This window comes from Periplaneta americana, chromosome 4 (assembly GCF_040183065.1).
Source record: "Periplaneta americana isolate PAMFEO1 chromosome 4, P.americana_PAMFEO1_priV1, whole genome shotgun sequence".
Classification (NCBI taxonomy): Eukaryota; Metazoa; Arthropoda; class Insecta; order Blattodea; family Blattidae; genus Periplaneta; species Periplaneta americana.
In genome coordinates, this window is record NC_091120.1 from 205,060 (window position 1) to 222,925 (window position 17,866).

A 17,866-nucleotide genomic window follows, 5' to 3' on the forward strand; every position below is an offset into this window, starting at 1 on the left:
TAAAAAGTCATCTTCAGGTGCATGAGATGCAAACAATTTAAAAAATTAGGTGATAAGTTGATCTAACAATTAATATAGTAAGTAATGCACGTGCTGGCATTTACAATTATATAAGTTTTGTGCCTCTTGAGGTAAACTGTACATGGTAAAGCTGAACACTGATGCTAGATTCTCGTATATATAAAACAAGGATAAGGCACAACATGGTATTAACCTTATACAATTAAAGGCTAAGTATTTTCATTAGGTCATATCATTAAAATTAAATTAAAATTAAATTTGTACAGTTTGATATTAACTATGTTAAAATGTTAAATATAATATATAAATTTGAAAAGGAATGGAAAAAGCTGTGATGCAAATACTGTTGGTAGGAGAGCACGCAGTCTAATTTGTCGTGGTGAATGCCATATTTGTCTGAAAATATTTAAGTTAATAGCTTGTTATTAATTTTGAAAAGGTTGTGAGAGCTGATATCAGCGGTTTTTTTTTTTTTTATACTTACATAGTTGTTCAGTTGTTTGCGTCCAGACGAAGGAGGCGTGTTTCACCCGACGTTACATGTTTTAGACTGAGTGATGATGTATGGATAGATAACTGAGAGGGAATGCCAGGAGTGACTGTTCGATAACATTTTATTTTATTAAGTGATATAGGGGATTACGTAAATTTGGTATTTGCTCATTTAATAATGGATTATTAGGGTCTTGATTTTTTACAATAAAAAACTCTTCTGCAGTATTGATAAGGTGTGAATTATTTATTACTTTTAAAATTTTTAAGGTGTTTTGTATACTATTAATTTCATGGCCTGAATCAACAAGATGAGTAGCAAATTTAGATTTATTCCTGTTGTTATGGAAATCTGATTTACGTTCTTTAAATCTAATGTGGAAATTCCGTTTGGTTTGTCCTATGTACTTTCTATTGCAATTTTTGCATTTTAATTGATAAATACCACTTTGTGAGAATTTATTCGTTTTGCGCAATTTGTTGGGAATGATGCTATTTATTTTGTTGTTAGTTCTGAAAGTGATATGTATATTTTCTTTTTTAAAAAATGAAGTTAAATGATTATTAATTTTTCCAAAATATGTCATTGGGTATCTAATTATATCTTTCTTTGTTCAGCTTTACCATGTACAATTTACCTCAAGAGGCACAAAACTTATATAATTGTAAATGCCAGCACGTGCATTACTTACTATATTAATTGTTAGATCAACTTATCACCTAATTTTTAAAATTGTTTGCATCTCATGCACCTGAAGATGACTTTTTAAAGTCGAAAATATTAGTGACCTTGTATTAAATATTGTGATGTAATAGATTATCTGACCTCACAAATTGAAAAGTGTATTTGACTGAAAATTATTATATATAATTATTAATTGTATTCACACCTTTCTGAACCAACATGTCTTTCAAAGTTATGGCTTGGCTTTTCGAGGGACGGATTCCCGCTTTGGCCCATTGTGCATCCTAAATACGCGATGATTGTCAAAATTCGACAAGTGGTCTCGGTGGCATTCCTAAATCCAATGCTGACAGGTGGGCCATCCTGCCTGAGCCCTAACAGAGACAGGCGCCATCCCCAGATGATAAACCCCAAGGCATGTAGCCCCAACCCCTCAGCATCGGAAGCCCATAGTGCCTACACGACGGAGCCACGCTATGACAGGTTTTCAGCTTCATCCCAGTGTATAGCATGGTGGGGAGTATGACTTTGAGAACCGGCTAAAATAATGCCGGAGATCTTGAGAGGGTTAAAAATGAAATTGGTGGTAAAATTATTGAACATGTGGCCAACTTCATTTAGGAAATAACATTTCGGAATACAGCATGACGCTACAAGAAAACAGTAAATTAAATAAAGAGATACTTTCGTCAACAGATAAGAATACCCAAAATCAAGAATATGTATTCTCATTTCAAAGTCACCCTAACGTTTGGATGTAAAACTTGGATTTTATACACAAAAAAATGTTGGAAGCGGTATAGTTGAGTTCTCTTAGCCTCTTCTAGGATTCACTCGTTTAGGTAGAAAAAAGAAATGAGGATATTTGAAATGCTTAAAAAACCAAGAATAAAGAAAATATTATTTCTTTTGCATTAAATATTTTTACGTGAATTCAAAAGTCAATTTTTCTCCATTAATAAATGATCTTTAGTCCGTTTTTGCAGCACCCACTCAATTAATTTATCCGTATAAGGGTAAAAAAGTCTTTCCTTTAAACAACAACGTCGCCAGAGTTCGAAGTGCTATTGGGACGCACCCCGGCTGATGTAACATGTACCGTTCCGCTGTCATGCTTGTGCAGCAAATAGTTGCGTCGTTGCTCGCTAGATAGTGCTGCCCTCACTTCTCTAAAGTTCGACCATTTCTTCCTTACCCCTGAGCATTTTGAAACGACAACACAACTACCGAAACTTTCTACATTGGCCTCGTGTGCGAACTTCGTTGCAAGTTTCAATTCCTAGTAAACGCTTTAGGAAGTGAAGGCTCTATAAAGTCTAGGTAAATAGTATCGTTCTCCATTTTTATTCTTTCGTTGCCGAGCTGCCAGACGAGGAATCTATTTGCCACACCGTTAAACATTATCACGTCGTAGCTCCTATGATAATAAATCAAACGCACTGTAATTGAGCGGCAAATAACGCCCTCTTGTGCTTTCTGCGAACGCCAACGAAAGAACCAAAATGTCGGGCGATTATATTAAGTATTTATCGAGCCTTAGGAAGTGCATAACGTCATCAGCAGCGAATGACAAAACGCACACGTTTAAATGTAGCCGACCTGCAACGTGATTGGCTGCCGGAAATAAGAGCAACGCACGACGGGACTATATATCTGGACATTTTGAGTACTACAGTGAGGTTCATATAAGATTATTTCCTAAAAATCTAATATGGTCTATTTTTTTTTCAATATTGCCAGCTGTTACCAGATATCACCAATTAGGTAAAGTCACAATGCTACGTGTATGCACTGAAACAATAATAATAAATTGTTTGTTTAATTATGGTTCAGTGTTTAGACAGACAGACAGATAGATTGTTAGATTGACTGATTGATCGTTAGATTGACGTTAGATTGTTGGATTGATTGATTGATTGTTAGATTGATTGATGGATGGATAGGTCGATTGATTGGATAGATTGATTGATTGCTAGACTGTTAGATTGATTGATGGGTAGATAGGTGGATTGATTGGATAGATTGATCGATTGTATGAATGGATAGATATATTGAGTGAGTGAGTGAGTGAGTGAGTGAGTGAGTGAGTGAGTGAGTGAGTGAGTGAGTGAGTGATTAGTTTGGATTGAGTGATAGGGTTGATTGCTTGATGTAATATTAAAGTATATTTTGTCTGGCAATATGAAATGATTAGTGCGAACTTCGAAAACCGAATGCACTTTAAAATGTAAGTATGCTGTTCAGTTCTTAATTTTTTACTGTAACTTATTATTTAATATAATTCGAAAGAAAAGTAAAGAAGATAAAACGTACGAATACTAAATGATGCAGTAGAGCAAGTGGACAATTCAAATACTTGGGGCGTAACAAGGATAGCAATGGCAAAGAAAGTTTTTAATAGAAAAAAGAGCATTTTCTGCGGACCTTTGGAAAAAGAACTAACGAAGAGACTAGTAAAGTGCTTTGTGTGGAGTGTGGCATTGTATGGGGCAGAAACATGGACAATACGACGAAGTGAATAGAAGCGAATAGCATTTGAAATGTGGATATGGAGAAGGATGGAGCGTGTGAAATGGAAAGACAGGATAAGAAATGAAGCTGTGTTGGAAAGATTGGGCGAAGAAAGAATGATGCTGAAACTGATCAGGAAGAGAAAAAGGAATTGGTTGGGTCACTGGCTGAGAAGAAACTGTCTACTGAAGGATGCACTGGAAGGAATGGTGAACGGGAGAAGAGTTCGAAGCAGGAGATATCAGATGATAGACGACATTAAGATATATGGATCATATGAGGAGACTAAGAGGAAGACAGAAAATAAAAAAGATTGGAGAATGTTGGGCTTGCAGTGAAAGACCTGTTCTTGGGCAGAATACCATGTGTGTAGCCTATTTATTAATATTACTGATATTGATTATTAATTACATTCAAATTTCAAATAACAGTCGCTAGGAACGTTGACATTTCACCCCTTTTTGGTATCGGACTGTACTTAGACTTAGGTTTCCCGTGTAATCCTGAATGCAAATCTAATGGGAACTCTTGAGCAAAGGTTTCGTGCGCCTCTCTGCAAGTTTTCATCTATGACAAACGTTAAGTCTGGACAGTTCAAATATTAGGCCTAATGTTGTGGGAAGGCTGAAAGGAAGAAACAAGAAGTAGTTTTATGGAGGGGAGCGCCATAGTTGGGTTGTATTGGTCGGATCATTTTTTCAGTTTTATTTCAATAATTCCAGCGATACCACGAGTTCCAGAGTGTTCTCAGAATGTCCCATTACCAACGAATGATAAATAATTAACTCATAGCTTAATATTTGCTCACGTTTCCCGTTCTTTAATCCATTTGAATCCAACAGTTTGACACACAGGAACGGGCTGGACATCGGGAGCATTCATGTATGAAAAGTAAGATTGATTAAGAAAGGCTCCACATCTGCGTGGGAAATCCGCACAGACAGCAGTGCCATCTTATTCTATCGTGGGGAAATCATTCTGACACTGGATGGGAAAACCACTGACTGGAATGTGAATGGCGGCCCATAGCTTCAGTCCGCCGAATAACATTCTCAGATAAGGGACCGAGTTGTTATGTGTTCAAAGGGATGTTGGGCAGCTACAGATCTCCGAGGGGCGGCGATTTGAGGGACATGGAGCTCGCTAGACGCAAACGAGAGCCGCATTTGTGCGAAAAATGTCCCAGCCGTGAAGTTTCTTCACTTACTAGGCAAGGCTGCAGTGCTGACCACAAGTTGTTCGTGCCAAGAAAAATATGGGATTACGGTCGGAAACTGTCGGATATTACTGCCGTTCATAGGAAAGTGTCGGATAAAAGTAGGGACTTCCTGGAAGATCAAGATCCTTCAGCATCTAGCAACACTTCAGATCGTAACCGAAGATCGTGGATCGTTCCTTCAGTTCCAGGAGAATGGGAAGTTCCATCGGTACCGAAAACAAACAGGTAAGATACAAACAGTGGCGTAGCGTCAATGTAAGCTAAAAAGCTCAGCTTCCCCAGTTAATAATAATTTGATAATAAACCTGTAGTCTATGGACAAAATTATTTATTAATTTTAATTGAATTTATATTTACGCGTTAAATATTGTGATGCGGCAGCTCAGGATGATTTGTGATGCAGCAGTAAACAAGAAGCCTGCATACACCATCTTCCAAGCAGACTGGTTTCTTACACTCATTCTTCTGTGTAACCCACCCCACAGATTTTCCATCCCTTTCTAACTAAACTACCCTGGTCGCAAGGCTATCAAGAAGCTAGCTTTGACATTGAAAATAAGTAGTTTCCGAGTTATCCCTTTTCGTCAGTTGTGTTCAGTTGAAGTGTTAGTGTGCATTGTGGCTGATATAATAAATAATGAGCGAAATAACAGTTCCTAACACTAATTTACATGAATTTTTTAGGACAATTCTATTATCAAGACTGACTTACGAACAAAAGTGTGATCTAAAAAACAAATGACCGACTACCTTGCAGTCAATGAAGGACACAACCAAAAGATAGACGCATAGTTACGTAATGATACTAATACTGTATCTATTGACCGTTAATATTGTGATTTCTCTAAGTATGACAGGGAGTGTGCTAGTGTTATACTATACGTGTCTATTTGATGTGTAAACCGTGAAATCATATTTTACTACATACCATTTGAGGTCATGCCTTATTGGTGTTACTTACGAGGTTCCAACCAATCTTCGACTGCTGACTTGACATTGACTATTATTTATTTTAAGACTGTATTTTTGTAATACTTTTTCTCATACTGCATGAAAGACAACTTGAATTAGCTTCCCCTGCTCAAAATTTCATGCTACGCCACTTGATACAAAATGCGCTTGTCCAGGCATGGCTTCGGCCTCAGCGTTGCATTTCCATCGCAGTTTTATATGGCCTACTTCCCCTCAGCGATTGCCAAGAACTTGCTTTCGTCTTATCTATGCCCGTCTATTCGATCGCTGCCAAATCTGAAGATGGGATATAGACCTCTTCATATCTAGCTGAGTGATACTTCAACTATCACGCAATCGGCCATATTGAATATACTGGAGTAAACAGTGGTTTTTAAAACTGTAAAATACCTATAAATTTCATAATATTTTAGTGAAACATCTACTGTAATTATTTCTGTATATAGGTGATATACTAGGAACCAGAGGCCGTATTATTTAATGGATAATTATACACCTACAATACGAAGTAATCTGTCGAAACAGCTACTGTATATTAAAAATCTGGATAATATTTAACAAGAACTATCATAATTCTACTGTAGAAATTAAGTATTAACTATTCCGTAAGGTACATAATTTCTTTCCTGCATTTCGTCAAATATTTTTTTCTAGGATAGTGCGTAAAGTTGTATTTTACCTACTGTTATCAGTGCGTAAAGTGAGCCTATAAAATGCCAGTGCGTAAAAAAATAAGTAATCACTTCACAGTTTACACACTGCTATTATACCTCTGATTGAGGTTCTGGCTGATCAGGCAGTACATCTCACTTGACGATATGTGTCAGAGGAAGAACAAATACATCTGAAGTCTGACTAGTGGAATATGTAGCTAATCGGCGATGTATACATTGGAGGGGGAAAAGAACTGGGCACTCTACCCCATTATCTCCTGGCCTAGTTGCCTCATGAGTGATGCCTTATTGGTGTTACTTATAAGGTTCAAATCGTCTTCGGACAGTTGACTAAACAACAACGACAACACACATTTTACGCACTGCCAAAGAAAATACAATATTCAGTATACAAACTTCATTGAAATTAATGCATTACCTCAATCTTTCATTACGTAAATATTACACATAACACAAATAAACAACAAATTTAACATTCATATCTACATTTTAGCCCGTATTATTCTGAACTGACAGTGATTGTAGAAAGTATTGATACACTTAACAATATTACAGACAAGTAATTAATATAATATTAGTTATTCACTATATACAGTAACAAAAATACGCACCATAAATTGTACTCTACAAAGTGAAGTAAACGCAGTTTCCTCTGTTTTAACACAAAAAATAACACGTAAAAAATTATACATTAACAACAAAAATCAACGAATAAAAAATATTGATACAGTCCTATATTATAGCTGTTTTTTGTCTTTACATTCGAAGTTCAGTACTTGATTGGGAGCCCTTTCGATTTCAAGATGGCTTCCAAACGGCGTGGCATCGACTCGACTAACTTTGAAGTTACTGAAGCAGGGATGTCTCCATTCTTCTTCCAAAGCGTATTTCAGATCTTGCTTGTTCCAAATTTGCCTTGAACTAATTCTTTTCAGACGTTCCCATAAATTCGCCATGGGGTTAATGTCCGGAGACTGTGGGGGCCATGCGGTGTGCTTGGGGTCATTATCTTGCATAAATATAACATCTTGTCTGATCCCCATTTTCTCTGCAGATGTATGAAGATTGATCTTTAGTATGTTTAGGCCTACTATATACTTTTGGTGATCCATGACGCCATCGGTAAAATGCAAAGTCCTTACCCCAGAGGCACTCATGCAGCCCCATGCCACTACAGAACCACCATTATGTTTCAGAGTGGGTTGGAGATTTTGCTTTTGCTGCTTTGTATTCTTCGTCCTCCAAACTTTTCTTCTTCCATCTGAAGAAAAAATATTGAATTTAGATTCGTCAGTGAAAATGACTTTGTTCCAAAATTCTTGGTGGTGTTAATGTGTGTTTTAGAGAAGTGTAGTCTCTTCTTTCTGTTTTTTCCCCCCCGCATAGAAAACATTTTCTGCGGGCTGTTTTCCCATGTAGTTCGTTAGCTCTTACTTACGAACACTGCTTTGAGGATTTTGCTTTGCTGTCCTAGTTAATGCTCTCTCAGTATATACAGTATACACCCAGTTTTGTTGGACGTCCTTATCTGTGGCTATTTTCCAACGATTTTCGTTCGCCGACTCTATCAATTATATGCCGAATGGTTGCTCTTGGTCTTCCAATTATTTTACTAATTTCATTTAGCGATTACACTCCTTATGTAAGCGAATTTATTATCTTTCTCTCTTCTACTGTAGTCTCTCTTCCTTTGCGCCCCATTACAACGTTGATTTGCACAGCCACGTGGCAAACTTTGCGCAGCCAGGATCACGCAACTGCTTCTAATGTGTAGGCATATTGTACACTTATTTCCAAATCAGCATGAAATTGTGGCACCAGTATAATCGGTAGCGACAGAAGCTACCGGCGCACAGTGGTCTAGAATGCAAATTTAGCGGGACATATCAATAACTTTTCAGCTACCTAACAGATTTTTATGAAATTCTACACAATAGTTACAGGTAGCATATATGTTTTGTATGCAAGCTCTCGTTACGTTGGTATAAGGGAAACTACCCCTTATAGGGGGGCGCATTTAGACAAAATTAGAAACTTTTCTCCTATCTGACAGATTTTTATGAAATTTTACAAAGCAGTTACAGGTAGCATGTATGTTTTGTATACAAGCTCTCGTTACGTTGGTATAAGGGGAACTACCCCTTATAGGGGGGGGGCGCAATTAAACAAAATTAGTAACGTTTCTTCTATTTGATAGATTTGTATGAAATTTTACAAAACAGTTATAAGGAACATATATGTTTTGTATACAAGTTCTGATTACGTTGGTATAAGGAGAACTACCCCTTTGAGGGGGCACAATTAGACAAAATTAGTAACTTTTCTACTATTTAACAGATTTTTATGAAATTTTACAAAGTAGTTACAGGTAGCATGTATATTTTGTATACAAGCTCTCATTACGCTGGTCTAAGTGTAACTACCCCTTATAGGGAGGCGCAATTAGACAAAATTAGTAACTTTTGTCCTAACAGATTTTTATAAAATTTTATACAGTAGTTACACTTGGTACATTTGTTTTGTGTACAAACTCTGTTTACGTTGGTATGAACAGAAGTGCCCCTTACAGGGGGATGCATTTAGACAAAATCTTATGGGGGGGGAATGTAACATTTTAGGTACAATTGCACCTTTTGGACACTCGGGAAGCTTATTTGGTACATAATTAACAAGCTGTCATCTTGAAATCCCTGAATTATACTGTGGAAGCAGTTTCGGTTCACAGATATTGAAGTAACTGCAACCGAGAAAAATTGCACTACTGCACCTCGAAAGAATAGTGCTCATAAATTATTACTTCCGCAAATCTGCGCACCTTAAGACTAGATTTAAAATAGAGGTAAATAGTGGAGAAAGTGAAAAAAAATCATTTTTGGACGAACCAAGGGTTTTTTTTTCTCTACCTTAGAAAAGTCTGCACTCAATGGTTATATTTATATTTTGTCCCGTGTCCATTCATGCTAATTTTACATACTATAATAACGTTAAATGTAACAAAAACAAACAGTGTTACATACCTAAAGAACTACTTGACATGTTGGTACCAAATATGAATGGAATCGACCACTTACAACAGAGTTACAGCACAAGGAAAACGGCAGACTCGCGGCGCTTGCTGAGTAAGAATGCTGGGTGGCGAAATGTGGCATGTTACCGGCTTCTTATCTCGCTATGCAGCCACCTCCGCTGATTAAGATTTTCAATTCAGTGTTACTCAGTTATGTAGGGAAAATAATTTAAGGGTTTAATTTCATTTTTTTACATGTCATTTTTCTGCATTTGTCCTCCTAAATAGTCCACACTTGTGGAGTAACGGTCAGCGCGTCTGGCTGCGAAACCAGGTGGCCCGGGTTCGAATCCCGGTCGGGGCAAGTTACCTGGTTGAGGTTTTTTCCGGGGTTTTCCCTCAACCCAATACGAGCAAATGCTGGGTAACTTTCGGTGCTGGACCCCGGACTCATTTCACCGGCATTATCACCTTCATATCATTCAGACGCTAAATAACCTAGATGTTGATACAGCGTCGTAAAATAACCAAATAATAATAATCCTCCTAAATATGGATTTTAGACCACTGTGCGGCGGCGGCGTCCTCGAAAGATGTGCGCGAAGGATTCTAGGCCACGTCTGTGGCTGGTCTTCCACCCGAGTGATCTGGATTCGATCCCCGACCTGGTCGTGGTGGACAATGGAGATGTTGCAGAGGGGTATTCTCAGGTACTCCCGTCTGCAGGAGTAGCATCTGGCCCTGTGGCATGGGATCTGAGTAAACAAAATGTATATCAATTCTATGTTGACATGATAATTTCTCGTAAGTGGATGGCAAAATGTGTTCAGGTTAGTTACGTCTTCTTCCACAGTAGAATACATCGCTGACGCACGCTGTTTCTCTCCCTAAGACGTCAGGGGGCTCTCTGAATCCTCATGAAGCTGTGACTTAACTGTTATGTACATAGATATCGGCTAATGTAATGATAATTTCACTTGAGTTCTCCGGGCTTTGAACCCTGGTCTCATTGTCAGTGCGCCCAGTCGGACTCTTGGTCACGTATACTGTTTTTTTTTTTTTTTTTTTTTTCTCCCCCCCCCCCCCCCCATGGAGTGCAGTTTCATAGAAAGGACTTTGCCGACAGACCTTCTACTGCCCACTACTAATTGATTGTCATAAATAAATGTCTTCCTTACTGTGACGGAAATCTTGTCTTCTCCTGTCAGTAACCAATCACAACCCTCGTTCAGAAGAATTGACAGACTCCCGTCAAATCCACGTGGAGGCAGAGTTTCCGCGTCTTTTCCGAATTCCAAGAATGCCGTCGAGGGTCACCAGGATTGTGGCAATTGTGCAATGTTGGGACGAGGGGACAGGATGGAATTGTCAGAGGTGATTATGTAGGAAGTCATAAATCTGTAAGTGGGTGTTCAAAGGAGCCACCGAACTGCACTCCTTGAAATAAAATAAGGTATACTCGAGATGCGAGTGACAGTGAATTGTTCTGAGGAATCCTGCCACAATCTGTCCGGTAAAAAGCACTTTGCTTAGATTCCCACTTGGGCGATTACCTGGTTGGATTTTTCTGAGGTTTTCCCCCAACTGTAAGGCAAAATGTCACGTAATCTATGAAGAATCCTCAAATCCTCAATCTCACTTCATCTAGTAGCTAAAAAATTGTGTACGAAACTCTTGACTTGTCCCATATCGTAAAGCTTCAGTGCTAATGTAATATATATATATATATATATATATATATATATATATATATATATATGGAATATAGTAAATGAAATGAAAAATGAATAGGAAAACAAATTGGTCCATGACCGCATCCCAATACATCATTGTTCTCTCCTAGTCTGGAGTGCGTGTGCGAACGTGCGAACTCTGTGATCAGCTCTGCGAAAGATATCATATAATAAAATGCAAGAACAGAATCAAATCAATTAGCGAATATAGCAAAGAATAATAACAAATCAACTCTTGCACACTTGTGCGCATTTCTTCTTATTATTAATACATCATTGTTTCAGCCGCCTCTCTTCTTAAGATATCGGTGTTCAGTTTTATTGTTTTTGCACGTACTAGTTTGTGAAAAGTGCTAAAGTAATGTCACAGTCTACTATATACATTCGCGAAGCTTGAGGTGTTTTTTGCAAATCTTGTGATAAAGCGCTCCAAGCGGTTAGCAACTAGAAACAATAGACTGTCCATGGTCGACTTTGGACTGTGTCGTATTTCTATCGAGTGCTAGCTCGTTGCGTATTTCACATTGATGCTTGTGAAATGTTCGTTATTGGTTATAATAAAAATGTTAATGGCCAAAATATAATAATTGGAATAATAATATGGGACAAGGAGGAGACGTTTGTAGTGCTATAAATTGTAGCAACAGTAAGAGAAAGAGGCCACAGTTATCCTTTTTCCGATTTCCGAAAGATTCAGAAAGGTTCCTGGGTTTCCACAAGAATGCTGTGCAGAAACAAAACTGTTAATTTGAAGTTCTTTGTGACTGTTAGAATACATTATATCCTTAAATTCCACAATGAAATGTTTCCGTCTAACCGAAAGGACATTAGATACCGGTTAAAGTTCTGTCACTTAGGCTGCTAAATTTCCAGAGAAATAAAGGTTAGGTCTACTTTTTTTTTTTCAGAGGATATATTTTTAATTGTAGCTATTAATTTTGTTATTATTTTTATGTTATTTTACTGAAGACGTAGAAACATTAAGTTTGTTTTAATGAAATTTATTGATCACGTTTTATTTTCAATTCTGGTGGGATTACTATTGCTTAGGCCTACTTTTTTCTTCAAAGGATATGTTCTTAATTATAGCTGTTAATTTTGTTGTTATTTTTATTTGTTGCTTTACTAGAGACGTAGAAAAAGTGTTACAATAAAATTTATTGATCACGTTTTATTTCCAATTCTGGTGTGATTATTATTGCTTAACCTCATCCCACTTTGTTAACTACGTAAGCATACACTACAAGTACCGGTACACGTAAGTTACTCCGTTAATTCATATTTACATTATTATTGTTGTAAAGAGAAATGCAAATTAATATTTATTGGTTTCATGGTTAATTATCGCTATAATCTTGAATGAGTGAAGCTGTTATAGTAAATTTCAGTTCGTTTTGCACAAACAAGAATTATATTAACTTATTTCTTGCAGGTATCTTCGAGTTTATGGTGGAATTTAATATACTTCATTAAAATAATAAATTAACTTTATGCATTTAATATTTCAATAATGGAAGGAAGGTGTTAATTTTTCCAAAAGAACACGACAACGAAAGTGTAACATATTTTGTCGGCTGCTAGGAGAGAGATCTGCGATGATGAGGCGATAGTAGCGATCCTAGTGGTGGGGAACTACCCATGTTTGCATTTTTACTACATATTGAGCTTCGCGACTGTATATAGTAGACTGTGGTAATGTGGAAGTCGTTGCTTACGGTGGAAGTGCATATAGTGGGCCGAATTTTGTCCCAGTCCGTCCCTGGTTGTATAGATCACAGAATGCGAAAATAAAATTGATGTGATGCCTTGCAATATAATGGCGCGTTAGATATTTAATCTAGTTCCATTAGTACCACCATACAACACAGATGGCTCTGAAATCGCGTAAACAACCAAATCGTACAAAAAAACTCCAGTCATTGGTGAAGAAACGTAGGAAAAATAACAAGTACTAAGTTGCAACTTTTTTTATGTGCAAAAATTGTGTGTTTTATTAAATATAATGTGAAATTATGGCGTGAGAAGTCTTCGTTAAATATTTCATACTGTAATGTTCCTGGTAATACAATATGCATTGGAATTAAGCCTAAGAAGTAAGCATTTTTGCTTTGTTTACTATAATCAGCTGTCAAGATTCTTTATTGTGTAATCGTTGAAAGGTCACTTTGTGACAAAGACCAGGTGTAATTATTATTATGTTACGATTAATTTAATGAGTAGATGAAAGAGAACTAGTCTGTCAAAAGATTAAATGTGGAAGTAATTGTTTTTGTAAAATGGGGTTCAGAGTTTTCGAAGTTGTGAGCTGTTACCGACCTCTTTAATAATGTATAACTATGTATTTATAAGTAAGATTCAGGTTTATAGATGCATTTTGCTGCAACATACTGAAATAAAATACGTTCTGCAACACAATAAAATGTACTTTCGTTGTTATTGCGTATTGGTACTATATTTCCATTTTAATTTATTTTTAAGTTTCCACAGTACCTGCACTTCACGAATTAAACACCATATTTTTAAGAATGCAAATATTGTCAACTATAATGATTCGCCTCTAAAACTTTAATCTAAGGAACGAAAGTACATTTAGGCCTAAATCCATATTCGCAAGTAGAATAGCCTATAAAAAATAAATGTAGGCCTAATCCTACCTGATGTAGTAATGGAAAGTTTGCTATCATCTTTAATTATTTGTTGTGAAACAGTTACGAAAAAATGCTTGTGCAGCAGTAATCTAAATATAGTTGTTTTTAATTTAAGAAAAAAAAAAATCACTTGACAGATGGGCTACTTTGTACAGATGCTGAGACTATGTAGGCCCTAATAAATATTTAAGAATGTGTCATTATGCCTACTACTTTTGGTCTGTCATAGGATTCGCATCGTTTTCTGTAAAGACCAAGACATTTAATATAAATGACTGTCATGTGTGATGTAGACTTACAACAACATTTCAGCAACAGTTGTATTATCAGTGCAGGGCTATATAGGCTAGTGTCTTAGATTGCTCTATTATTCATTATTTGTAATTGGCCGATTAAGTATGTAGAGTGGAAGTGATATAACTGTGCAAATCGAAGAGGGCAATAGAATACATTGAATAAATAAGGAAACCTAATATGAGTTTTGTAATTAAGTGCATGGTTAATTAGAAATTTAGGCCGAAATCTGCACAGTTTAACAACTCATCACCGGCTCATCTACGCACTCGGTCTGAATGCCAGCATTCTATCTCTTCGCTGCAGTAGGCTTACCAGGCAATAATGATACGTGCAGAATCGTATGGATAATACTTATCGAGTAAACAGTGTTCATTCATTCATTTATTATATTCCATAGATCTTACATGAGCAATGAAGCTTTAAGATGTGGAACAAGTCACCGGTAACATTTAAGGGGTGGGGAACTATTTTTTCCTGAGAAAAGTATTCATTTAAGACTAATATATTAGAATTTTTGTTCTATTTTATCCAAGAAATAAACTGTTAAAATCCGCACATTTAGCTTTACTTTCTCCCTGTATAGGCCTATACGAAATGTGTTAATGTAAAGGGCAGACATTGTTTTATAATAATAATAGAAAAGCCACTCTTAAGTTTATAATAGAGTTGATTTAAACTGTAGCTTTCGGTTTTTTAATAGCAATAAAATCTTGCTTTCAGCTGAAATGTAATTTTTATATGAAACATAGACCTATATATTTAGGTGTAACATTGTTATGTAGACTAGCCTATAGATTGAGTCACAGTAGACCAGTTAGTAGTTTGAGTGCTGCAGAAATTATGATACCGCACCTAATAGCATTGGACTCAATACGCTCTTCTATAAAACTTTGTGTTTGTGGGTTAGGATTATTACTGTGATGTACCGAAGTACGTATGTTATTTCCGTGCAGGAATTCTGCATTGCCATATGATGGAGGGTGGAGTGGAGAAAAAGTCTCTCCGGCACCGGGACTCGAACCTGGGTTTTCAGCTCTATGTGGTGACTCTTTACCTACTAAGCCACACCAGATTCCAGTTCCGATGTCGGGTTGAATCCTTCCAGTTTAAGTTCCACCTCTTAGTTTCCATTAGGATTATGATTCTCCCCTTCAATTCTTTAATTGTGGAAAAAACTTATCATTCTACAGGGAAATGGCTGCGACTTTAGAGGCAAGTTACCAACCATTGCAGCCCTATGGGCCCGAGTTGGGCGAGCCAGAAGAAACGCCCCAGGACAGTGGAGTAATGATTCACGTAGTTCCTGAAAATAACAGAGGTGAGCTTGGTAATATTAACAGTTTAATAATTAAATGGTGCCGTGTCTCCCACAGAATGAGAACAATTTTATTAGAAAACTCCATCCAAAAACGAAACATTTCCATATTGCTCCCCTCCTTCCACGATTTGCAGTGATTTGATAGTACATCAATATTACCAGGTTGGAATTAAAACATTTCATCTCACCTCCCAAAATGAAGAACACTGTGCAGCTCCAAGATTTGCTTGTGGGGAATCTGTTGCACGCCACAGTACTGTTCGTAAGTTAGATGAAAGATAGTCATCAACAAAAAAGCTAGTCTTGGGGCTCCATTCACAGCGATTAGGGGAGAAGAAGGCACATTTGAACAGATTGAATTTCCCAACTCAACACACAATTTTCTTGAAACTGTATTAGTTGAAGTGATAACGTGAACAAGAAACAATGACTTCATTTTCATTAAGGTGCCGGTACTGACAGTAGAAGGGAGCCCTTCTGATGTATTGGCTACCATTTTCTTTCCATTTAATTTATTGGTGTGAACCCAGTGGATGAACTTATGATGATGTGCTTAGAAAGTATTATTATTATTATTAGTAGTAGTAGTAGTAGTAGTAGTAGTAGTAGTAGTAGTAGTAGTAGTAGTAGTAGTCTTTCCCGGGGGTAAAAGGCGGTCAGAGCGTGGTGCTGACCACACCACCTCATTCTAGTGCCGAGGTCATGGAAAGCATGGGGCTCTACCTCCATGCCCCCCCAAGTGCCTTCATTTCATGTTATGGGGATACCTTTACCTTTTTATTATTATTATTATTATTATTATTATTATTATTATATAATATTTTTTTTTTTTTCTCTAGAATTTCTTAAGGATATTCTGACAACATGAAGTTTCAGAGGTGATTTTTATTATGTAGGCTAATATTAGAGCCTAATGAATTCATTTTTCGAAAATTATTGCAGATCTATAATATTTATTTCTTATTCCTTTGGATAAATGGTGCTACTGTATCTCTTTTTGCTGCTTGTGAGTACTTGTTCCATATCTGTTCCCATGGTTTATTCTTCACGCGGTTTTCTGTTTTTGTTCAATACTATTTTTTTTTTTTTTAGTAGGTTATTTTGCGATGCTTTATCAACATCTTTGGAATACTATTTCGAGATTTCCTTTGCATAAGTGTTTCGAGGCTACGGTATGATAGTTCGATATGTTTTTGTTGTAGGGTTGTTCCTTACTTCGCCAGTCCGTCTGCTGTTTCGTTCCCTTGAGATATTATCCACCATAATGCTGTTTTATTCCCTGTTTTATAAGTTATGTATTTACAATATTGTGTTATTTTTTGAGAAGTTATTTCTTTGATGCTATTTTACAATAGCAGATTTTGAGTCCACCAGTAAAGCTGCTCTTTGAAATTCACTTGTTCTGAACATAAGACTTTTCAATGTAGGTTAAATTCTGTAGCTATTACTTCGGCATCAAAATCTGTAGTACTTTGGTTGACTAGTAGGTAATGAGAGAAGAGTTTGCAGTGTGTAGGAACTGGTGCCTGCTCCTTCTGATCAATTTATTTTGGAACCATCTATACAAAATATGCAGGCAGGAAGTTTCTGGGAATCTGTTATGAAATGTTTCTGTGTTCAATAAGCTGAGTCTCTTTTTCCTTACTTTTTCTAATGGATGAAGGTCTGACTCATATTCAATGTATTCTAGCACAGGCGTTCTCAACCTGGTGCTCTTTCAATGACATTTGGTGCCCTCGTCATGCGATTTAAAAAGTACTCGTGAGCACAGACGCTCCTGAGATCCATTTTTCAATTCAAACTTTGTTGTATGAGCCAGAACTTCTCATCCACTGATAGGCCTTCTCGTATTTGATGGTACGTAACTCCTTTTAATTCAGTGTGGACTAAATCAGAAAAATTAATATTATTGAAGAGAATAATATGGCCCGTCATGCAGAGCTTCAATTGATAGATCTCCAGTCCTCCCCAGCTCTGAAATATTTGCTTAACCCTCCTGCCACCAAGGTTTATTACAACTTACTAATACCAAGATGGGTAATGCAATTATCCTCATCAAAATCATATACCGATCTTTCTAAGAATTTGGAATATTTAACAATTTATGTATTATCGACTGTAGATCTCCAGAAAATGTAAAAATATAAAATAATCGTCATATTTTAAAAAATACGGGATCGTTAAAAAGTCCGGTTTCATATTGCTGAAAAAGTATACCAAAATTAAAAAACTTCAGATATGTTACTGGTGACACCATAAGATAACATACTGGTGTACAGTAAATTTAAA

General features: G+C 36.7%; 1 protein-coding gene across 4 annotated transcripts in view; it reads left to right on the forward strand.

Moving 5' to 3' along the window:
- Positions 1-17,866, forward strand: part of Atg9 (autophagy-related protein 9) — a 204,820-nt gene that overhangs the window by 153,897 nt on the left and 33,057 nt on the right. For 2 of the 4 annotated variants that reach the window (XR_011331578.1, XM_069822782.1), the window contains exons 1-2: positions 13,183-13,407; positions 15,450-15,577. Coding sequence is in view for 3 of the 4 variants with exons in the window: in XM_069822782.1 (XP_069678883.1) it covers positions 15,454-15,577 (124 nt within the window). In the remaining variant the exon portion in view is untranslated. Of the gene's footprint in view, positions 1-13,182; positions 13,408-15,449; positions 15,578-17,866 lie in introns of those variants that run through there. The other 2 variants (XM_069822784.1, XM_069822783.1) reach the window with 2 other exon arrangements.